The sequence below is a fragment of the Sphaeramia orbicularis genome, chromosome 11 (genome assembly GCF_902148855.1).
Source record: "Sphaeramia orbicularis chromosome 11, fSphaOr1.1, whole genome shotgun sequence".
NCBI lineage: Eukaryota > Metazoa > Chordata > Actinopteri > Kurtiformes > Apogonidae > Sphaeramia > Sphaeramia orbicularis.
In genome coordinates, this window is record NC_043967.1 from 48,701,790 (window position 1) to 48,726,141 (window position 24,352).

At 37.7% G+C, this 24,352-nt stretch overlaps 1 protein-coding gene across 1 annotated transcript in view; it reads left to right on the forward strand.

The window, feature by feature from the left end:
* Nucleotides 1–24,352, forward strand: part of macf1a (microtubule actin crosslinking factor 1a) — a 377,887-nt gene that overhangs the window by 253,792 nt on the left and 99,743 nt on the right. Inside the window, 19 exon segments of the mRNA XM_030146682.1 lie at nucleotides 1,013–1,168; nucleotides 1,368–1,583; nucleotides 1,701–1,847; nucleotides 2,478–2,759; nucleotides 4,302–4,451; nucleotides 4,613–4,846; nucleotides 6,057–6,239; nucleotides 6,329–6,502; nucleotides 7,720–7,887; nucleotides 11,359–11,550; nucleotides 13,834–14,007; nucleotides 14,269–14,392; nucleotides 14,496–14,695; nucleotides 15,775–16,092; nucleotides 16,615–16,781; nucleotides 19,428–19,584; nucleotides 20,515–20,626; nucleotides 22,837–22,899; nucleotides 23,776–24,014. Coding sequence (XP_030002542.1) covers nucleotides 1,013–1,168; nucleotides 1,368–1,583; nucleotides 1,701–1,847; nucleotides 2,478–2,759; nucleotides 4,302–4,451; nucleotides 4,613–4,846; nucleotides 6,057–6,239; nucleotides 6,329–6,502; nucleotides 7,720–7,887; nucleotides 11,359–11,550; nucleotides 13,834–14,007; nucleotides 14,269–14,392; nucleotides 14,496–14,695; nucleotides 15,775–16,092; nucleotides 16,615–16,781; nucleotides 19,428–19,584; nucleotides 20,515–20,626; nucleotides 22,837–22,899; nucleotides 23,776–24,014 — 3,456 coding nt within the window.

A 24,352-nucleotide genomic window follows, 5' to 3' on the forward strand; every position in this document is an offset into this window, starting at 1 on the left:
ACTTAGTAGGATCCTCTTATACCGTATGGAAGCCATGTTTCCATTTGTTGTAAAGCAGATTTCAGGTCAATATACAGGTTTTGTACGGGTGTTTGAAATCCTTAAATGCTTGAATTTCAATGTTGTGTTTTCAAGGTCGGAAAAGTGCTTGAGTTTTAGCTTAAGTGCTTGAAATTCTAACTCTGTGATGTGATTTATATATTTATTTTTTATATTAACTCAAGACAAAGCTATTCACAGAGAGGTGATACATTTTTAAAAAATAAAGCTTTATGTCAAAAAAGAAAATTACCAGGTGCGCTCAGGTCGACTCCAGGTACATTTTTATCTTCGTCTTTGGCTCGGTGGGAGTGTGTCTGAAGAACGCCAAGTAGCTTCCCTTTTTTTTTTTGGATAAAACTGTGTTCTCCTTTAATTTCTAAACTTTTTGCTCTTATGAAACATGATTTTAGATGTTTACAGCATAATACAATGTACATCATTGTGATAAAAGTGACAAAAATAATCACACGTGTCTGTATTTTACCCCAGCGATATGGTGTTGTGCTAGAAAAATGTGAAAATAACCCTTAAAAGTGCTTGAATTTGACCTTGAAAATTTTTTACGAACCCTGAATAGATGAAACACCAAAAAAAAAAAAAATACAAATGAGGCATTTTTATATCAACTTGATTGGAGAAAATAATTCAGGCTTCATAGGGGTTTAAGAAAATGGAAGTAGAAGCTATATTGTGCATAAATGGTTTATTATTGATAGATTTTTTTTTATGTTTGATGTCCTGCAGTAAATGATCATTTTCCACCTGCAACTACATCTTCTTTTGCTTCTTCAGAGGCAGAAGCAGCTAATAAGTCTCTCAAATTTAACCTTTTCTGATGCAATATTTCATACTGTACATATAAATACTTTGATGGAAACATGGCTACTATCTCTGTCCTGACTAAAAACTGTCATCATTGTGCTTTTTTTAAACAGTACGTCATGTTCTCTTATGTACTTTTCATTTACAGTCATCATTAATAAGGCAGGAATGTTTGGAGCACGACCAGCAAATCGTTGCCCTGGTGTCGATGGTCCGACATATTGAGGTCCAGCTCAAACAGCAGCAGCAGCAGTCTGTCGGACGAAGCCTCATAGCACTGGACGACATCATCAGACAGACAGAGGTAAAAGAGGAGCTACGCAAACCTATTTATTTATTTGTTCTTTGATATTGGCGTACATTGCATGAAATGTCATTGAAGTGGTCGCAGTTTACAAAGCGTATTACTATAACAAGTTAAAAGCAAAGTGTAAGCTTATTTAGGGATTACTGACCAAACAGCATCAACACATCTTTTGTTTTCTTTTCCTAATCTCTCACAGAGTCTGGACCTTGAACTTCATGATTTGGAGCCTGAGATTAACAAGGAACTGGAGGCTGTTGAGCGGCTGCTGAAGCCCCAGCCCAAAGATGTTCCTCCTCAGCTCCTACTGGCTCTGGAAAAGGATGGGCGGAGCCTGGGGCGGGGGTATGAGGCCGCAAGAGCACTGTCTGAGGGGATTCTGCAGAGTCTACGAGACCACAGAGACTCAAACCAGGTAAAAGAAGACGCTCATGTAGATGGTTTTAGATTGGATTTACTCTCTGTACTGGTAAAGTTTTATTTTAATTCTGTACATAAGTATACATCACAGGTCTGTACTCTGTTTTTCCAGGAGGCTTTAACAGCTGAGCAGAAGTCACTGGGAGGACAAGTGGACAGTCTGCTGTCTTGGCTGATGGAGACAGAGGGACAGATGAAAGGAGGGATGGAAACAATGGAGAGTCATGAACAGCTCACACAGCAGCTGAAACTATGCAAGGTCAGGAGATACAGCTTTATTCTGTTGTGTTATTTATGTAATATAGCACTAACCTTCTTCAATTCACATGCGCAGTCCATTTCACGTTTAGACAATCAGTGTAGAAACATTTTTTATGGTCAGAAATGTTCCTTTTACCAAATTCAGAAGTTGTATCTTCCATTTCTGATCAATGAATGCATGAAATAAAAATCATGCAGCTGTTCATTTTTAAATTTCTGTTTCTGATAATGCAGTCAAAAATGACGGATACCCTTTATAATGTATGTGATTTAGCTTTTATTTATTATTACTCATAAGTAAGAATAACAGATTAATCACACACCATTAATGGCATTATTTTACACATTTTCACTGATGATAAAGAGACATAACTATAGAAATACATGGTAACACAGTGAGTATTTTAGATTGCCCCAAACTCTCAAAACCTTTAATCAAACACATCATGGGACATTCATAATATAATCTTGTGCTTTGTATGTGTTATGAATTAATATGCAGTGGGGTGATGTAGTTGGGGCTTGATATCTCTTTCTCTTTTAATCCCTCTGTTTATCAAATTACTGATCTATGCTGAAAAATGCCTCTAAATTACTCATTTCCTTCTGTTCTGTCTCTCCATTTCAGGAGCTCCAGGCCTCTCTATCAGCTCGCTCCAATGAGGTCAACAGCGTGGTCCTGGGCATCCAGGTCTTGATCTCTGACCGGGCCCAGGACTTGGCCCCGGAGCAGAGCAGGCAGCTGCTGGGGCAGCTCCAGCAGCTGCAGAGGGCTTTCCACCGAGCGTCCGGCCGAGCCCAGGCCTGGGCCGACGCTCTGTCTGCTCAGAAGGAGAGGGAGGAGGAGAGGCAGCGAAGGGAGAAAGTGAAGGAAGAGGAGAAGGACAGAGAGAGTGCAAGGGACAGAGAGGTTTGGACAAAGATGATTGAGTCAGAGTGGGTTCACCTGTGTGTTAGAACTCCCGACAATGTAGTTGTCATGTATAAGAGCTTTTTATCTTACTGCTATGCTTTCTTACAATAATCTAAGAATAGCTTTGTTATTTACTGGCCTTTTCACACCTGAATGTCTGAATCAAGGTTCATGTTTTGCACCTTTCAGTGCATTTGATCCAATACTTGTGGTTTCCCACTATTTTTTTATAACTGCACTAAGCTAATTTACTAAACATATTTACTTTCAGTTATCAAAAACTTCTGAATTCCCTTGTATTTGATAGTGATAGACCTTTTTTGAATTCAACAGTTAATCTTTTCCAACATAGAAGTTAAGAAAAATGTTGGAATGGATTTATTTTGCCGCTGCTATAATGTTATTATGTTATATTATTAATATTTTAGTATTAGACTCAGCAGCATCAATGTAAAGTGCAATACGTGAAATTAATTTAAATTCACCAAATGATTGTCCAAGTTTCCCTCCTTGTGTGGTACTTCAGCTCATTGTTATTTCTGATTTTTTCCTCTGGTTTAATGGCTGATCATAACTTCCCGTAATTGGTCCAATTTTCCAAACCATCCAAAGTGTTTTGACACAAGAAACTAACTGAACCATCTCTTTTTTTTTTTAATAGAAGATGAGTTCTGGTCCTGAAGAGGTTTTAGTTTTGGTTCAGATCAAATGGTGTGAAAACAGCCATAGTCATCCACCTTTCATAAAATCATACTAAACTCATGTAGGCTAGAAAGAAGAATCTATAAAGTCCGGTTTTAATCGGCTAACATCCATCACGGTTTGACCTCATTCATTCTGCACCATCTGAGACATTCTCCTCATCATTTTACGCCTTAGAAATCCACTGCTGCTCTTGTTGCAAAAGCTTTGCCACTTGACATTATCACCACCCTCACTTCTTATTACGTAGGCTTTAATGCTAGCGTGTTTGCTACTCTGCATGTCTTTATAACCTGTGTGTATTATTAACCTGTTTGCCTTGCTGTTCCAGATTGCCTCTGACGGAAATCGCTTGTCACGGTGGAAAAAAAAGGCTAGAGATATGAGTAGAAAAGCCTCGCTGGCAACGAAGCTTAACTGTTTTTCCTCTCACCTCGCCTCAAAAAAAGGCAGAAAAGAGAAAAAATAGTTAAAAACAGATATTTGTTTGATCTTTCTGTGTATTTATTGTTGCTTGACCAACATGTTGATGTGTGTCTGTGTGTCTGCCTGTGTATAAGTGTGAATTCTGGACACAATTTGCTCAAAGCTTGGCAAAACGTGCACTACACAAATGTTTCTGCTTAGGGATGACTGTTATTGGTATATTTTCATTTAAAATTATAGAGAACTGGTTTAAGAATTCAGTGTTTTTCCTCTTTGTCATAATCCAGCTCAGTTGTTTGATTAGAGCCTTTTTTGTATTTAATCACTGCAGCAGCACTCATGTTTTTTTTTTCCTTCTTTGACCGTTTTTTTGGTCCTTTTTTTTTTTTTGTCCTGCTCCATTTTTCTCAGGTTGTCCAGCAGCAAAAAACGGAATGTTCTCAAAAACTAGAAGGCCTTACGATGTGGTTGGCTGGAGCTGCGAGTTTATTGGCCAGTCAGAAAAGTGGAGCAGAGTCTGGTGATGTGGACGTCTTACAAGAGAAGCAGAAGAAACTAAAGGTATGAATCAATTCTTCCTAGACCGCATCCATATTTCAGTACAAACATATGACTGAAATTTTTTTGACTGATACAATATGGCAGTTTTAATAGCTTTAAAGTGGGTAAAACTGTTAAAACCAATGTCTGATCGTTCGCCTTTGATTGTTTTGTCTCTTTAGGAAATACAAAAGGACCTTCAGACAAAAGGCGAGGGAATAGCTGAGGCCATCCGGTCTGTGGAGGATTTACTAGCAGAAAGAAGAGAAAGTCTGAGTCCTGAAGAGAGGGAAAACCTCCAGGGGACGCTGGCGAGAATGAAGGAGCAGTACAACGCTCTGACGGATTCAGCAAACACGTCACTGTCAGAGGTGGATTCAGCCATCAGCACCACCGTCCAGCAGAACACACAGAGGGTAAGAAGAGAACCTGCAATTTACATCATATTCCACAAGTCCTTCAGAAGTTAGAAGTACTTTATTTAAATATGTTGGACTTTCTCGTTATTTACCTTTTATTTAATGATCATAAACGCAAAGAAAAAAGACAACACAGTGAGATGGTGAATTAGTTTAAATGTAAATGTATAATTTTTGTTGAGCTTGTACTGTGTTTTTTTTTTTTTTTTGGTGTATGCATGAGTGTGTGTGGTAGATGTGAATAGGCTTTTATATGTATTTTTTTTGTTTTTTTTGGGTTTTTTTTTTACTATTGTTTGTACTGTTTTTATTGTATTGTCGTTTCTACTGTAAATGCGTTTCTGTGAAAAGCCCAGTCAAGGACAGAAGTTGCAAACTAGTTAAAAATGCTATATACTCTACATCATATGGTCTATATGTCCACTATGTTTCACCGTACAGTCGCGGAAAAAATTATTAGACCATCAAAAGTCATCAAAAACAATGGTTATGCAATCAACTACTAACTCCTGTGTGTATCATGTGACTAAAACAGACAGAAAAGAAAACATGGAATGCCTAAAAGCACTGTTTTTGTCAGTACAATGCCATAGTTACTGATGTAAGAACTGAAGTGATTTTGGTTATTATCAAGAAAACCATGGAAAATTGATAGATATCAGCTCTGAAATTAAACTCTTAAACGCTGTTTGTGTTGTTATCATTATATTTGTCCAAACAAATGTACCTTTAGTTGTACCAGGCATTAAAATGAACAAGAAATAGAAGAAAACAAGGGTGGTCTAATAATTTTTTTCTGCAACTGTATTCTCCCTGGTAGATAGATAGATAGATAGATAGATAGATAGATAGATAGATAGATAGATAGATAGATAGATAGATAGATAGATAGATAGATAGATAGATAGATAGATAGATAGATAGATAGATAGATAGATAGATAGATGTGGTGTTGCATCAGATCCCTGATCATCTTAATAAAGTCCCACAAAGGTAGCACAGACAGTTCTTTTTTTTGGGAGGAAATGCTTTCCGATGAAAGAAAGTCTTCTTCTATTTTACAAAAAATGTTTTCAGCTCTGTGCATTGAGTACTTGAAACACAGGGGTTCATTTTATTTGTATTAATTTTAGTCTAAGATACTTAATGTGGATTCGTTTTCCAAACTAAACCTCCTCTTGTACACTGGCTCTGTCCTCCTCTCCAGGCAAAGGCAGTTGAGGAGCTCCAGGAGACACGGGGTCAAATCGATTCTCTACTGACAGAGTTGTCCTATCTCAACCAACCAGCGTTAAGAGCTGGATCTGGATCTAGATCGGCTCCTGATGTCACCGACTCACTGGTGTCACAGCCAGAGGGCGCTGTGAAGTCACATACAGAGATGCTTCAGGTCAGAATCTCTTTGATTTCTCTCTTGGTTTTGAACATTTTTCAGTTGAACCACCTCAGGATGTTTCACCTTTGACATGTCCATTCCAGGCGGAGCTCCAGCAGCTCCAGGCCCAACAGGCTCAGCTGCTGCAGGTCACTCAGTCCACTCGATCCCTCCTGGACCAACCGGACTCCACAGTTCCTCCTGAGGAGAAGCAGCGTCTCCGAGCTGCCCTGGACCAGCTGCAGGCCCAGCACCAGGACAGACTGCAGAGCTGCCAGGTGAACCAAGGCCCTGTTTTAATACGTGTATTTATTGTTTTACACTGATGAACAAACAAAGAACAGAGCAAATATTACACACGTTGTCAAATAAGTCACAGCTCTGGTGTGAATAAATATAAACAGTAAAGACATTTGTGAGGGACACAAGCAAGAATGATTTTTGAGATATTGATTAGTAGCCTAAAACTGATTTTGATTTGAATGTAGGTGAGGTGTTTGTTTGTTTGTTTGTTTGTTTATTTATTTAACCTTTATTTACCCAGGCAAGGAATTAAGAACAGATTCTTATTGCAGCCTGATCAAAGAGCATACAAGCATTTAACTTGTGCCTAAGCCTGTTCATTCTTAACAAAATTCAGTCGGTTGACTTAAAATCAACCACTTTGATTGTGTGTTCTGTGTTATGGAAGATGCCTGAATAAACTTAAACCTTAAACCAGATATTAGAGATTCAGGATTAGCTTTACTGACATTCAGACAAGTGTGCAGAAGATTTTGTATCATCGTGCTCTGGGATATAATAGAAATATATTATGAAACCTGAAAAAAACTTGATTACTAAAATATAAACAACATGAGCACATTGCACATAATTAATAACAATCCACATGTGCACCACTGTCGATGAAAAATAAAAGTTTCCTGAAGTAAAAGTCCAGTTTCTAAATCTAGATCTGAGAGGGTATGTAGAATGATGAATAATGTGAAGATTGAAAATGAACAAGAAATGTAATAAAATTTTTGTGATAAAAAAACTTAAAAAGAACTATAATAAAGTTGATTGAAGTTGCAGTAGCTGAATATAAATAAGAACGAAGGAAAACAGACAGACAACAGACGAAAAAAGAAAGATTAAAAGCCACCAGATGTCAGTCAGTGCTCAGTTTAGATACTGAAGATTTTATTTTAAATGGACATTTTTCCATGTCGGTAAAAAGGAGTTTCCAATATCATTCATTTTGAAAGAGGAGCCTGTGAAAGTAGATCTAATATGTTCAAGGGACGCATAATAAAGAGGATCTTTAATGAAAGTGAAATGAGCTGGGCAGGAGTCTGACCAGGAGGGTGAATTTGGAATTACTTCTGGAAGGGGGAGAATTAGGTTTGCCAAGTCTGAATGAATTTTATTTTTAGCCTTTATGAGAAAAGATAGACTGTTTAACATCTGACCCCTTCTCTCATACTGATATCCTTCTTTTTCCTGTTCGCTCTAGGACCGACTGAGGAAGTCTGAGGCAATGAAGGATGAGCTGACAAAGTTCCTCCAAGAGCACGGCAACCTGGGTTCATGGTTAGAACAGAGTGAACAGGACCTGCGTTCTTTAGGAGAAGGAGAAACCGACGCTCAAGGACTGAAAGGCCGACTAGAGGAGCACAGAAAGGTACGGAAAAGCCAGGTTTGGAAGGTAAAGAAGTGACTATGCACCGTTTTATGGAATGGTACATATTAAGCACCACTTCTACAGTCACGATGAACATGCAAATGAACTGAAGCTGCAAACTGATTCACTGACATTTAACATCAGTTATTCTTTAGACCAGGGGTGTCAGTCATTTTACATCAGTGGCCACATTCAGCCCAATCTAATCTATTTATTTTTTTATTTGTTTATTTGTTTCAAAATTTGAAATAAAAAAGAAAAAAGAACTAAACAAAACAATAAAATCATAAGTCAATTACATATGCACCCGTCAATGGTCATTAATCACAGAAAAAATAACGAAATACAATAAATTTAACATAAGTGTACGTATGAATCACCTCATAAACGCAGTTTGAGAAGGGACAGTGAGAAGCAAAGGCTTATCTAGTCCTGCCCCTTCCTTACAATAACAGCATAATAGCATACAAATAATGACAGCCCCTATTTTTTTCTTTGTCGTAGTGCAAAAAAACTAAAACTAAATTATGTAAACGTTTATATTTACGAACTGTTCTTTCAAAACAAAAAAAAAGTGAAAAACCTAAACAAATATGAATAACCTGAAGTATCTTAAGAAAAATAAATGCAATTTTGACAATATCAAGCCTCAGTTTATCATTTACACATGTGTATTAGTTATTTCAGTCTGTTTAGTTACAGGCATAATATAGTTGAAATTTAGGAGTTTGATACCCTTGACTGTTAATGTCTTCAGTTTAATTTCTGTACTTTACAAATTCATCCCATGGTCCAGATTGAAGCCCTTGTCTGGCCGGTTTTGGCTCAGGGGTCGTATGTTTGACACCCCTGCTCTAGACTGTGTTCTTTTGCTGCTTTACTGCAGGTTGACTCTGCATTTAAAAGTATTACAATGGAAAATACAAGTCTAAAAAAATAAAGATGGGTCTTTGTTTTTTTCACTTCTGCACTGAACATAGAGAGGCTTTTGCCTTGGAAATGAAAACATCACATCTTAAACATCTCTCATCTAGTGATTTAATTCTTTTGTTTTATAAATTATAAAGTGAATGTATTTCGTATCAGTTACCGGTAAATAGATGTGTATTTCAGTTGTGATTTTCCTCTTTTTTTTTTTTTTTTATGACTTCCATTTTTTTAATTTCCTTTTTCCAAACATATCACATCACACATCAAATACTAACATTAGAGCATTGGTAAATTACCCACTCTCTCACCCACCCACCCTTAACTCTTTCGGTGCCAGACAGTTAACGGGCTAATAAGCCTTAAAAGTGCCACAGATTTTGGCCGTTTTTCAGTATTTCGCGTCGTTTTTATAATATTTTAAGAATCCTGCAGGAAACCGCTCGGTAACATCCGACCGATTGCTAATTAGATTCAAAATGCACCGGACGCAGCCGATTCATTATTGATCGTAATTTGCATAATTCATAATAATAATAATAATAATAATAATCTTTATTTATATAGCACTTTTCATACATTAAAAACTGTAGCACAAAGTGCTTTACATATCAGTTTAAAAATCAGTACTGCCCCCCACTCACCCGCGCACACACACACACACACACACACACACACACACACATATACATGCAAACCCACAAGCTCACACATACTTAAGAAGACTGACTGAGCATGGGTAGACCAGAACAAAAATGTACAAGTAAAAGTAAAACATCAATTTAGGAGGTGCTGTCTCAGGGAGCCATCCGCACCAGGAGGCAGCCGGCGACCAGGCACCAGCAACACAGCCCCGCATCCCAACTAGTGGGAGAGGGCCAACTGGGACCCCCACCCACCAGAAAGGAGCGGACCCCAGTGAGAGAAGGTGCCACAGCCCCCGGAGTCCATAGCCGCCCCCCGGCATGGAGGGCTCCCTCTGATGAAACACCGGAGAATAAGAAACATTAAAAAGATATAAAAATATTATTCGGTCACGTGACCTCAAATTCCCGTCTGCTTGGTCTCAAAAGGGGGACACAGAAAGAACGTCATCAAAATGTGAGAAAGAAATGGGGGTGGATGGTTTGTTTGTACACAAATGTGGCGTGTTCTCCAAAGCCGATCTGATCGTCCCGTGGCACTTTAAAGGTTGTATTCGTAAAGCCGATTTAATCGGCCCATGGCACTGAAAGAGTTAACCAGAAGGGGTCTTCATATCGATATTGTGGCTTTTATCCCACACACATCAACTTTGAGTATCCATGTATGTAATATATACATACACCATAAATATGTACACAGAGGTGTCTAATCATAATATATACACATACATACATAAGGTATGTGATCATTGTCTTTTCAGTGTGAATCCTCTTAACCTATAGTCTTTGAAATCTAAAGAATCCAGGTATTTTCTCCATTTTAAATGATATTTTATGAATTTCTTGTTTTAAATCTAATTACCACTCATTTATTGTTTTTTAACACCTGTTTCATAAAAGAAAATCCATTAATCAAACACAGCCAGAGCCTGTAGACGTGTCTACAGATGCAGATCGTGTTACCTACCTCTATGAACAGCTTGTTGGACGGCTCTTCGCGTTATGGATCCGACTGTGCCAGATCTGAGATGCTTTGAAGTGAAATGAATGAGCAGGGAACTATCACTTACTGCATCTGGGTTTATTTTAGCCAGAGTGAAAACAAACACTCAACGGATCTTTTTCATCTTAAATCGCCCATGGAGGACTGAGTTTCCACACTCCATTTCCATCCCTCCCTACACCTGGACAAGCTGTGATTTACACTCACACATTCCACAAGAGCCACTGGGATAATTTCCTTGTTAGGAGTCCCTTGAAATCACACTTTTATGTGTTTTCTTACACTTTTTTCCCCCAGCCTTTCTGAAATGACACCTGGCATATAAGTGTGCAGGATCATTATCAGCCCATTTTTCTTGAAATTCAATTATATATAGGTGGAATTCCAAGGTATTAGATGAAGGTAGTTCAGCTCAATATGCTCTCAGGTGGGTCTGGCGGGTAAAATAAAATCATAATAACCTATAAATAATGACAAGTCCAAACTTTTCTCTCTGTTTTAGTGTGGAAAAAAAGTAAAATTACATTATGAAAATGTGAATAACACTGTGTATATTTTTCCTATTTCTGTCAATGCGCCCCTGTATGAGTATGTTTTTGTTTTTTGTTTGTTTTTCTTTACTTATATAAAAGTTATATACATGATATAAAATGCTGATAAGATAATGTTGCCTGAAAAAAAAAAGATAATTACATGAACAACCTGAAATTTCTTAAGAAAAAAAAAGTGCAGTTTTAACAATATTAGGCTTCAATTTATCATTTAAACATATGCATTACAACTTACCAATCACAGTGGGTCTACAAATGTTGAAAACATTTAGTTCCAACCAGAATATATGTCATTATACACTGAACCTTTCTCAAACTGACCCTTGTTGTCAATCCGTTCTCGCAGCTCGCTGAAGACGTCATATGCCACAAGGCCGACCTGCGCTTTGTCTCCATCTCCGGTCAGAAGGTTCTGGATTCTGTTCAAGGAGCTCTGGAACAAGTTGGAGGTTCAGACCCGGCTCTGGACGGCACCAAACAGCTGGTGACCGACAAGCTCCACGACGCCAATCACAGATACACAGCACTGCATACAAAGGTGGGTGACCTGAGGTGTTTTCACCCCCTGTGATGGATTTATTTACTTCAAATCACCTCGGTAAAATCCACCGTCAAATTGCTCATAAAACAGTGGATAAACAGAAACTTAATATGATGTAGCATGACGTCGCTGTCGGGCGGAAACCTCTTATGTCCAAAATAGTTATTTTTCTGGAAACTGTAAAAATTCTAAATAAATTAATGAAGTTAAGAGATGTAGTCGTAAGCCATTTTCAACACTTTTCTTTCTAAAACTGCCACTTCAATGTGAAGACTGACCAATAGAATCCTTTTATGACCAAAAAAAAAAGACAGACCAAAAATGGACTTAAAAGGTTTCTGCTCGACAGTGACGATAAGTATAAACTTAAATGCACATCTTGCTGGCTGCACTAGAGGGGAGATAGAGGGAGATAACTTCATGTGTACAAAGGTCCAAAAATAAACAAATTAACATATTAAAAAAAAATTATGTATTCGTAGCCCTGCAATGGTGCTTAAAGTATCAACAAATGTCGAGTGCCATTCGTTTCATTGAGGTGCTTTAAGACTGATAGAAAACACACATGGCGACATCTTCATCAGTTTTTGTGTCACACATAAATGTTTCCCTGTGCAACACAAGGTACTAAAAATAAATTCCCTGTATAATCCACAATAATGTACAATTTTAGACTTAGACTTTGTTATTCCAGATTTTACATAAAAAATTTCATTTTGATGCAGTTGGCTCAACAAGCAGCAGCAATAAATACAAACAGGCACTATATATACAGGATAATATGTACAAGATAGAATAAATATGCATATAAGGTGGTGGGGGACAGAAGAATGACAGCGAAGCTGTCATCAATCATAGACAATGTCTCCCACCCCCTACATGAGACTGTAAGAGCCCTAGAAAGCACCATCAGTGACCGGCTTCTTCACCCACGCTGCACAAAGGAGAGATACCGCAGGTCCTTCCTTCCCTCTGCTGTCAGACTTCACAATCAGTCCTGCTCCCAGTAGATCACCACATATGTGGAGTAATAACAACCCTCCCTCTATCCCATCTATGCTGTATATACTCAAATCTGTATTTATATAGATATATATATATATATATACATATATATTTATATTCTAACCATTGCACTACATCATACCAAACCATATTTGCACTATCCTTTTTAAACACTTTTTTATTCAAATTTATATGACTGCTCTTACGTGTATGTGCATGTTGTGTGTATGTTTCATGCTGCTGATAACACTGTGAATTTCCCCATTGTGGGATCAATAAAGGAATATCTTATCTTATCTTATCTCTTATAAAAACTATAGAATATAGAAGATAGAATAAATATGCGTATAAAAAGTTTAGAATGTAGAAGATAGAATAAATATGCATATAAAAACTATAGAATGTAGAAGATAGAATAAATAGGCATATAAAAACTATAGAATATAGAAGATAGAATGAATATGCATATAAAAACTATAGAATGTAGAAGATAGAATAAATATGCATATAAAAACTATAGAATGTAGAAGATAGAATAAATATGCATATAAAACTATAGAATGTAGAAGATAGAATAAATAGGCATATAAAAACTATAGAATGTAGAAGATAGAATAAATAGGCATATAAAAACTATAGAATGTAGAAGATAGAATAAATATACATATAAAAACTATAGAATGTAGAAGATAGAATAAATATACATATAAAAACTATAGAATGTAGAAGATAGAATAAATATACAAATAAAAACTATAGAATGTAGAAGATAGATTAAATATACATATAAAAACTATAGAATATAGAAGATAGAATGAATATGCATATAAAAACTATAGAATGTAGAAGATAGAATAAATAGGCATATAAAAACTATAGAATATAGTAGATAGAATGAATATGCATATAAAAACTATAGAATGTAGAAGATAGAATAAATATACATATAAAAACTATAGAATGTAGACGATAGAATAAATATACATATAAAAACTATAGAATGTAGAAGATAGATTAAATATACATATAAAAACTACAGAAGATAGAATAACTATGTATATAAAAAACTGTATGAGTAAAAAAAAACAATACTGAATATTGCATTCAGTTCCTTGTGTAATCCACAATAATGTACATTCATACATGAAATTAGATTTAAAAAAATAACACAGCCATGACATAAATTAAATTATGGCAGTTAAATAAATGTGTGTTTCTTTAACTTAATGTAAACACATAGTGATGTTAATCTCCTTCTTCGTTGGTGCTCTACAGTCTACAGAACTTGGGGGCCGTTTGTCGGGCCTGTTGGAGCGGTACCAGCAGTATCAGGATGAAGTGGTCTCGCTCCACTCCTGGCTCAGCACTCAGGAACAAAACCAAAGCATCACCAAGACCAGCGGGGAGACGGACCCTCAGAACCTGCAGAACACACTACGACAAGTACAGGTAACGTTTAACACAGGACATAATGTAAAACGAGGACACGACGTTACAGTACGGAAAAACGGTGTTCATTTTCTGGTCTGGTTGTCTTTAATCATTCCCAGTTGTTATGTCATATTGTGGAGTAGAGATTCAGTCCAGAAATTAAAATCTGGAAAAAGTAGTGGAATAATAAAAGGGGAAGTGTGTGGAAACAGTGTCTGGGTTATAAAAGAACTAGAGTGACTGAAATGATGTTGACTGCAGCGGTGTGTTTGTCCTCAGCTGCTGCAGGACGAGTTGGCAGAGCGATCGGTGCAGCTCGAGAAGGTGAAGAGAGCAGGAAGAGATCTGGTCAGCACCGAAGAATCCCCCTCCCTGAAAGCTGTGGACATCCTCTGTGCTGCAGGTAACACAGCGTTAAATATGTTCTGATCCGTTAGATGTTTACGTCCTGACTTCACATTCAGATCTTTAAATCTAACTGGATGACTGATGCATACTCCTTCCAGACGGTTTGGAGAAAAGGTTCGGTTCCCTGTCGGCGTCGGTCTCGGAGCGGGCCGAGCATCTCCAGACCGCCGTGGCCCAGTCCGTCAGCGTCCAGGAGGGTCTGAAGGGACTGCTGAGCTGGTTGGATAAACTGGTTCTGAATCCAGGACTAGTGGAGGCGACGGCACAGGCAGTACAAGACGCCCTGACCCAGAACCAGGTAAGGAAGCAAGCAGGGCCTTTACGGAATACAACAGTTAAAATATTTACCCTACATTTGAAGTTTGTCAGCTTTACATACAGTTATTATCAGTTATACTATATGGACAAAGTATTGGGACACGTTGAATTCAGGTGTTTCTTTTCTAACAGTTGTCTGGGCTACAAAACAATAATGATAAATGTCAGAATATCGTTTTATATTGTTTATGTTTATGTGTTTATGTTTACGCATTTGGCAGACGCTTTTTTCCAAAGCGACTTACAGGGGAAAACCAATTAAATCACTCAATCAATCAAATTTTATTTATATAGCGCCAGATCACAAAAAAAGTTATCTCTTGACATTTTATATATAGAGTTGGTCAAAACCAGACTCTAAGTCAATTTACAGAAACCCAACAGAATATTGTGATAAATATCATTGCATTGGATAGTTAATATTGATGGACACTCATGGCTACAGCTGTAAGATGTCCTGTTCCTGTCCTGTCATCCTGATTTGAGATAAAAGCATCAGTATTTCCTTAAAGTTTAATGGAAGATTTTTCTTACTAAGTGAGATGTGAAGACAGTAGATGGTTAGTTGTGGCAGAAATGTATTATTTACAGTCAGAGCATGAAAAATATTTTAGAAATTTAGAGGTTGAACTTATAAAAATGTAGTAATGGATTAAAAAAAAACAAAAAACTAAATCAGTGTTGAGAGAAATGAATAAAACCCATCTCTGAGGCATTGTGGAAGCAAATATAACAATTTAAACAAAACTAACCAATGCAATGATGGTTATCACAATAAAAAACTATATTGGGACATTTGTCATTATGGTTTTGTGTCCCAGAACCCTGTTAGAAAAGAAACACCTGTGTCCACATACTTTTGTCCATATAGTGTACATAGAAATATAAACACTGAAGTAAATATCTGCAAAATAATAGTTTATTTGATCTTCTTTAATTTCTCTACATTGGCCCTGAGGTTCAAAACATTTCTTGTATTTCTTTTTTTTTCTAAGATTGTTACTTTAATTCCCGCTGAAGCCTCCAGTTTCTAAACCCACCTTCTCTTTATCTTCACAGAAACTTCGTCAGGAGCTTCTGTCCAGGCAAGGCAGCGTGGAAGCCACACGGGACTCGGTGTCCAAACTCCTCCAGAGCTCGGACGCCTCCATAGCTTCTGGCCTTCAGGGCTCACTAGACGAACTGACTCAGCGCTACGCCGCCGCTCAGGCCAGTCAGGCCGAGAGGGAGGCCGAGCTCAAAGGCCTGCTACCCAGATTAGAGAACTACGAGCGGCTGGGGACTGACCTCCAGGTCTTCACCCAGAGCCGACTGAAAGCACTGAGCCCGGTGGGGCAACCGGACCGCAGCGTGGAGGACTACCGGCAGACAGTCGAGGTCAGGGGGCGTAATTTATTTATTGTCATTTGATTTCTTAATTATATGAGTTCATTAAAGCGCTCATATTCTTAATTCTTATCTCATTATTCTTATGTATTTGAATGTTCTGAATACTGGTGTTCTAAAACAAAAAAAAACAGTTGGAGAAAGACTGAGCCCTTGAGTTAATGAGTTTCTTACCCACGGGTGCTCAGACCCTCTGTGTAATTCTTAATTTTACACTCTCTTTATATGAAACATTTTTGCTCCTTGTAAATTAAATATTATAACTCCCTACTTACCTGGACTATTGCACCCTCAAGAGGACAATTACTGCTTTATTAGCATTTATGATTGGCAATTTTGCTATGAAGAGCTGAAAAAAGGGGAAAATATGGTAAAATTAAGTAAAAAAGCAATTTACTCAAGTGACTATGGAAGCACAAACTCTTACAGTTTAAAGGTCATTTTAACACCACTTACATCATCCCTGGTTGTTAAAGGTTTGACAGTTTGTCCTTTGTGTGTGTGTGTTTGCAGGAGGTCAAGTCGGAGCTGGAGCAGGAGGCCGGTCAGCTGAAGTCCTTCTGCAGCCTCGGCACCGAGCTCAGCCAATCCAAAGCCCTCAGTAACACTCAGAGCTTATTGGATAACGTCAAAGAAGTGTCTGACGAGTTCAACCAACTGGAAACCAGTGTCAATGAGAGGTAAAAAAAATGTTAAGACGTACGGGAAACTTTGAGCCATAAATGATGAAGTTTTTGATTTCTTTTTGGCAATGTTCAAACCAGTTTACATTTTCTCACATATAATCGCAGCATATTAGGGCCTTTGAAAAAAGTATGGAAGTGGGAATGAAGGGTAATATTCTGGAGAAAAAAAGATTAGAAATTTATGAGAAAACTATTCAAATCTGTGACACTGAATTGGCAAATTTACAACTGCAAGAACTCACCAATTTATGTTAAAACCTTGAATATTTTTAGATTTAAGTCGCACATTTATGTCATAAATGTTTTTTCTTTTTAAATTTGTTTAACCTGTGTACAGTTTTTTTTTTCAAATATTAGCCTCCTCCGCATCCCTTAATTTATTCTTTTATTTATGTTAACCCACAACGTCTTTAATTCGCTGTCTTGCTCACATGAGATCTTTTCAGCCATGACAGGGCAGAATAAAAATTAAGAGCAAGAGAAAAAATTGGAAATAAACAATTTAGCAGCTTGAACCTCAGTTGGAAAACACACCACAGAATACACAAGGGGGCGACAGACACAAAGCTACATGTCCACCGTCCACTTTTATAGTTTTTGGTCCCATGTGGTGTTGTAACAGACCAGAATTCAGCTCTTTTTAAAGTCAACGTCAAACCCATGAACCCACAGAGACAGGTCGAATCAAGATGAAGATTTGATTGGATACGGGTTGTCATGCTCCTAAAAAACGCTGCGAGTGGCTGCTGTGGAACAGACCACGCTACTGGCATTTCTAAAATTTCTTTTCTAAATCTGTAGTCTTCGTGGAACACCAGTTGCTATGCCGACCCTGTTTGACGTCGTATCAGTAGCAGCTCCCCTTGAAGCCTGTCAGCAGGGGGCTGCAAATGTATAAATACCTTCAAGAAGACTCTGTTAGGTTTTTTTGGACTCCCGTGTAGAAATATGAAAATGCCCGATCAGATATTAAATGACAGAATGCATCTTAGTTCTAAATCAGAAAAAAATCTCCTGGGAATCATGTAGAACATACTGTGCATGATGTAGGAGATTCTTGTTGTTGATGTTTCACGGCAGTTGTTGAAAGCTACTATGCAGAGTGTGTTTATACTGTATCTGTGCGGCCGGTGTGAGTGGACGAGAGGGTCCGAGCGCTAATATAAGCAGAGTGGACACGGCTCATTGTCCGCCCTATAAACGGACCTCTCGGATAACTCCCAGCCTCGAATCCCGAGGGGGAAAAAATAGCTCCATGATAATGATACCGTTTCATGCCAGACAACTTCTGCGAGCTGTTTTGTCTACAGGCAGTCACTTCTATTCCAGCCGTAGCTCAGACCGATCACATATAAAGACAAGGAGGTCGAGGCTGTGCTAATGCTGCCTTAAGGCCAACGTGGACGGGAACGCTCCCCGTCACAATCACTGTTACTATGCAATGAAAGAGCTCATGTGATTTCAGCCACTTTTTAAGTTGTTTTTGTTGTTTATACGCATATAATTGGATTAACATTTTTAGAAATTTAACATGGAAACTAAATCCCAAAATAATTTTTTGCAGAACATCTGAACAGTATTGTATTTAACAAGGTCAGAACCCCCCAGGAGGAGGGTGAACAAGGTATGCAGTCAGCTCGAGGCTGGACTCGGGGAAGAGGACACTCCTGCCTTGCATAGTCCCAGAGGCTGTGCCATTCAAACAACCAGGCAGTTCTCATAATTAGGCTTGGGGCACAAGTTCAGGCTTGATCGGCCTGTAGCTGGCCACCGTTGATGAGGGTGTCTAGTGCTGAAAGGCTGAAACACCCTAAGAGTCAAAGGAACACTACTGATGATGTGTCCTGAAATGTACATCTTTTCCATGTCTGAGTTACAGCTCCCATCCTCTCAACATCAAGGCAAACCTCATGTGTGTGTCCCATGTTTTATGATTCTAACTCAACACAACATTTCAGAAGAAACGAAGTTTTTAGAAAACAAGGTTTTATAGAACACAGTGATATTTCAAAGGGTAACATTTCACAAAACACATAAATATGACCATGTTTTTAGAAAATGCTGATATATTTGACCCTAAGAGGTGCCATATTTTTCACATCTATTTCTGAAGATAATACTTTTAATTGCTTGCAGTTTTAAAGCCATGAAATGAAACCAAAAACACACACAACAAAAGAGCAAAAAATCATTACAGAATGTTCCAAATATTCATCAAATACCAAGTTTATCTGTGACTCAGTGGTTTAGACTTTCTGATGACTGTCTGACTGTTGTCGCCTCAGTGAAGCAGACAGTGACTGTCTTCTTTTTGCAGCTGACAGTCTTAACCCCGACCAATCCAATGATAAATACTCCATTGTACATTTGCAAAACAATATAAGTAATATCAAAAAATAGTTTGGATGATCATTTGTTTTTACATTCTTGGTGAACTCCAAAAGTAGTGAAATGTACTTTGTTCTATGGCAGATTTATTCATGAATAGGATCATTATCAAAGGGATAGTATTTTGTCTTAAAAAGCACTAATATAATTTCTATTCTTGTTTTTTTCTCTTTTTTCATCACTACTTGTTTTCCTCTGCCACTGTACTTTATACCATCTCAATCTTTATTTTTTTATTTATTTATTTTGCAGGTTTGCTGCGATTCAGGCATGCGAGCAGCAGCTGCTCCAGTTCCGCGGCCTCTCCGGCTCCCTCCTCAGGTGGCTTCAGACAGCACAAGACCAGCTGCCCTCCAAAGAGGCCAACCTCAACACAGAGGGTCTGCAGAGACGAGTCCAGCAGCTGAAGGTTGGTGTGGTTTTTTAACAAAATCTGGACCAAAATAAACTCTGCAGCCAGAATGTTAATGGAAAGCCATTAGGAACTTAGTGCTTGAATCCACCTTTTATAAGTACATCTCATAAAATTAGAATAATGTGAAAAAACATTTTGGACAGTTGAGTTCTTTTGGAGTCAGTGTCTTTCCCAGTGTTAACTTGTTGTAAAATTTCCTTTCCTACAGTAACTCTGTAGCAAACAAATTCACCAAAACGTTTAAGGTCAGTTTTTATACAAAATAATTTGCAAATATACTGTCAAGTCGGTTTTTCAGTATAAAAGCAATCTCATTTGAACAAAATATTTTTAACTTTGCCTTCAGAAAATATTCCAGCTAATAATGACTAATAATTCATCAGTAACACGCTAAAACAGTGCATTTGCATAATTTCCCAGCAGGGGAAAATGATTGTTTTCCATATTAAGAGTGAAACCACTTGCACAAATTGTTAATTTAAGAATATTTCTTTTCAACAGATTCTATACAATAAATTGTCATTGTAAAAACAAGATAATATCCAAGCACCTTCCAAACTGGCACAGCAATACAAGTGCAGAAATCAAAAAAGTATAATGCATTAGTCATTGTAAAATATTTGGCACAGATACTATTCAGAAGGTAGTAGAACATGGCATAGAGGTAATAATATTTTACATTAACCTCAAAACTCTTTTCACTAAGTGTATTATTGAAGCTTGTAATGAGCATCACTTTCTGGATTTTGGTCTTTTTAATGTTTTAGTTCAGTTGTGCAACAGGTGGGCCATTCTTCTAGTTTTAAGAAATGACAGTTTGGTCATATTAAAGAATATTCAGCCTCTTCATCATATTGATGTTTTTGTTGTGTGTGTATTATATGCTGTTATTCCTTAATGACTGTGAATATCTTGTGCTGTCAGGACTTGATGAATGACTGGGAGTCACAGCGATCCAGGGTTCAAGAGTTGAATAAGTCAGGCTCAGAGCTGGAGTCCCTCATCATCGACATCACCGCCCCCCAAACCAAAACCGGTGAGACCCTTGTGAGGATGAGCAGGGATAGAAAAACTGTCAAAAAATAATAATCACCCCACGCTCCCTCAGTTTAAATGACTTGTTTTCCACGTTAGAACAAAGGTGAGATTTGCCGGTTGATGTAGGCGGGAGAAAGCATGAAAAAAGCAAAGAAGAAATAATTGTATGGCAGAAAATTAGCATTTTAAATGCCAACGCTGTCGCTGTAATTTCCTCTGGTTCAGGAGATTTAAATAATGTAACGGAAATTAAGAGGAGCTTCAAAACATCTGGAACATAAAACACATTAAAACACATACATTCAGGATGAAATTCAATGTAACTACTGTGATTTTACATTTGTCTCTTAATAAAAAATGAACAGAACTGACATCACAAATATTGTTATGTACTAAATATGTATATATAAATACAAATTACAAAAATACTGTTTAATAAGATTGAATGATGAAGGAAAACAGAAGTATACAGGGTGGGGAAGCAAAATTTACAATATTTTGAGGCAGGGATTGAAAGACAGTGTATGACCAATTAGTTTATTGAAAGTCATGAGAATTTATTTGCCACAAGAAAATTTACATAATAGAAAATGTTTTTATTCTGTGTCCTAATTCTTTCTCAATAACTGCCTTCACACGCTTCCTGAAACTTGCGCAAGTGTTCCTCAAATATTGGGGTGACAACTTCTCCCATTCTTCTTTAATAGTATCTTCCAGACTTTCTCGTAATAGTTTTGCTCATAGTCATTCTCTTCTTTCCATTATAAACCGTCTTTATGGACACTCCAACTATTTTTGAAATCTCCTTTGGTGTGACGAGTGCATTCAGCAAATCACACACTCTTTGACGTTTGCTTTCCTGATTACTCATATGGGCAAAAGTTTCTGAAAAGGTATGGATAATAGTGTTAGGTATGATTATGACATCAATATATGTTTGGTTTCAAAACAATTGACGTAGTGCCTGCTGAGAAAAAACAACTAAATGTTCATTGTAAATTTTGCTTCCCCACCCTGTAGGATTTCTGTAGTTCATGAATACATGTATTATTATTACATGACTGTTATGTAAAGACCATGGGTTTCTTCCATGTCTCTCTCACTACCATCGCCTGTTACCATGGCTTTTGTCTCGTCTCGCTCTGTGTGATCCAACGTGTTGTAGCTTTTGTGATTCAGCAGGATGTTTTTATACCTCAGATTTTATTCCAATGAAATCAAATTCAGATTCACCTCCCCCCTCGGTGTGAATCACTTGATAAAGATGGACAGAGTAGTCACACTTAGGTCAGGACAAAAACTATGGCTGTCAATGCCATAGCTATTGATGTAAGAACTGAAGTGATTTTGGTTATTACCAAGGAAACCATGGAAAATGAATAGATATCAGCTCTGAAATTAAACCTGTATGAGCTATTTTTGTTTTGTTATCATTATATTTGTCCAAACAAATGTACCTTTAGTTGTACCAGGCATTAAAATGTACAAAAAACTGAAAAAAACAAGGGTGGTCTAATAATTTTTTTGCAACTGTAGATGTTCTGAAAGGGGGGATTCAAGTTTCAGAGCAGACCAGAGCTGTTCTGTTTCAGTAGAATTATGAGACTCAGTGGTTAAAAAAACCCAAAAAACTCATAACAAATTACCTGTGTAACTTACATCTTATCCACAGAGCAAATTAAAAAACTAATAATTCCTGTGGACTTGAATATATACAAATGGCTAATAAACTGTTATACAATGACACCATCTGATAACGCCCAACACAAACAATACAGTGTGCGAGGCTAATGACAGTTGAACAGTTGAAGGCTCTGTCATGGAGATTACAACATGTATTAAAGAACTGCAAACTAATCAACATAAACATCAAAATTAGAGTTAAAATAACCAAACTGACCACAAGTGGAGGCTAAACGAGTGTTGGCTAATGCCAGAGAACCGATAGTGATACATGTGACCCAAACTAAAGCTGGTTAGTTGGTATTTATTTGTCAGATGAGTCTACACATACTGACATATTGTGATGTTTTGCTTTTTTACTGATGTTCAAAGAAACCAAATGCAGAGGATGAAACCACCTTTTATGTGTCTACATTTCTATCATATTGACACGTCACTCGTCCTGTGACTGTGTGACCATGTGACCGTGGCGTGGCATTGGTGTTGTGGTACTGCTGTCTCAGTCGGTGTATGTCTTTCTCTCAGGTGCTCCTCAAATCAATGGCTCGACCAGTCCCAGCAGTGTCAATGGCATTCACACCTGTAAAGGTGAGCTCTCCCTCCAGGTCTCTGTCATTCTGTCATTTTCCTCTGTTAATCTTCCCCTTTGACCTGCACTCCTCATCATTTGCTCAAAGTTTTGGGGAAAATGAGTACAGGGTTCCCGCAGGGTCTTAAAAAATCCTAAAAGTCTTGAATTTACAAATCTGCATTTAATACCTTAAAGTATTTCAAAGGTGTTAAATTTGATATGGTAGGACTTTAGTTATGTTGCCATAAACTTGTTCACTGTATTGTGTGTATTGTGTTAAATGTCCAAACTACAAAGAAAGTAACAGTCTACTCAGTTCCACCTGTTCAAACCCGGCAATTTATATTGAAATTAGGAGCCAATTATCACTAACTGTGAGAAATGACTCAGAACTCTGGGAAGCAAGGCGTTGGATTAAATAAATACATTTTCATAAATTCTAATAAGTTGCATATTTTTGCCAGTATGGTTGTGAAATAGGCTGTGAAATGGGCATTAAATTCTGTTCTAAGTTAAAAGGTCTTAAAAAGTCTTAAATTTAACTTGTAGAAACCTGTAGGAACCCTGGAGTATAAACATTAAATCAGTTAAATGTAGCTGTTTCATTGTTTAGTAATTACACTGTGGTCACTTGCTTGGGGGATTACAGCACTACTGTTTTCTTGTCTTCTGTTTCCAGTCTCTGTCAGCTTTCTGTCCATGCAAAACATCTGTCAGTGATTTTAATCAGTGTCACTAAGTCATCCAGGTCTCACTGATCTACTTCAGTGTAATCTTTTCTGTACTTTACAAGTCTGATAATAATGGGCTTCATCTTATTTATACATAACACGTTTTCTCATCATATTTATTGTGTGTCTCTTCAAATTAAATTCTTCCTTACATTTTCTCAGACCTGACAGAGCTGCAGGTAGCCGTGTCAGACGTGAACGGCCGCTACGATACGCTGGGCGCGGAGTTAAAGGAGCGTCTGGGCCGGCAGCAGGCCTCGCTGGAGCTGAGGCAGAAGGCCAGGCAGGGCACCGACGAGCTCCGCGGCTGGTTGGCCGACAGGGAGCTCAGCCTGAAACAAGGACAGATCGCCTCTCCGTCTAAATCTGAGGCAGTACGCGCTCAGGCCCAAGAAAACAAGGTAAAAGGCACAGATCTGTGGTCACTTCAAACACCAGAAGTATTTCTTGTTTTTTTCTGTACATGGGTACTTCTGTGAAACGGTTAATTTTGGTACCTGGCGCTTTGACAGCTTTTTTAGACCTAATAATACAAGAGAGATTTAGACATTTTTCCCCCCAGGATGTACCTAATGATGGCCTCAGATAAATGCAAAAAAATTATACTCTTGCTGTTAGCCATCCCAAAATTAATGAATTTTTAATCTAATATTAGGGCCAAAAATAGGACCAAAATTAGGACAGGAAAAACTACCTAGGTGCCAGTGCATTTGATCTGGACCACATGGCTGTAAATGGC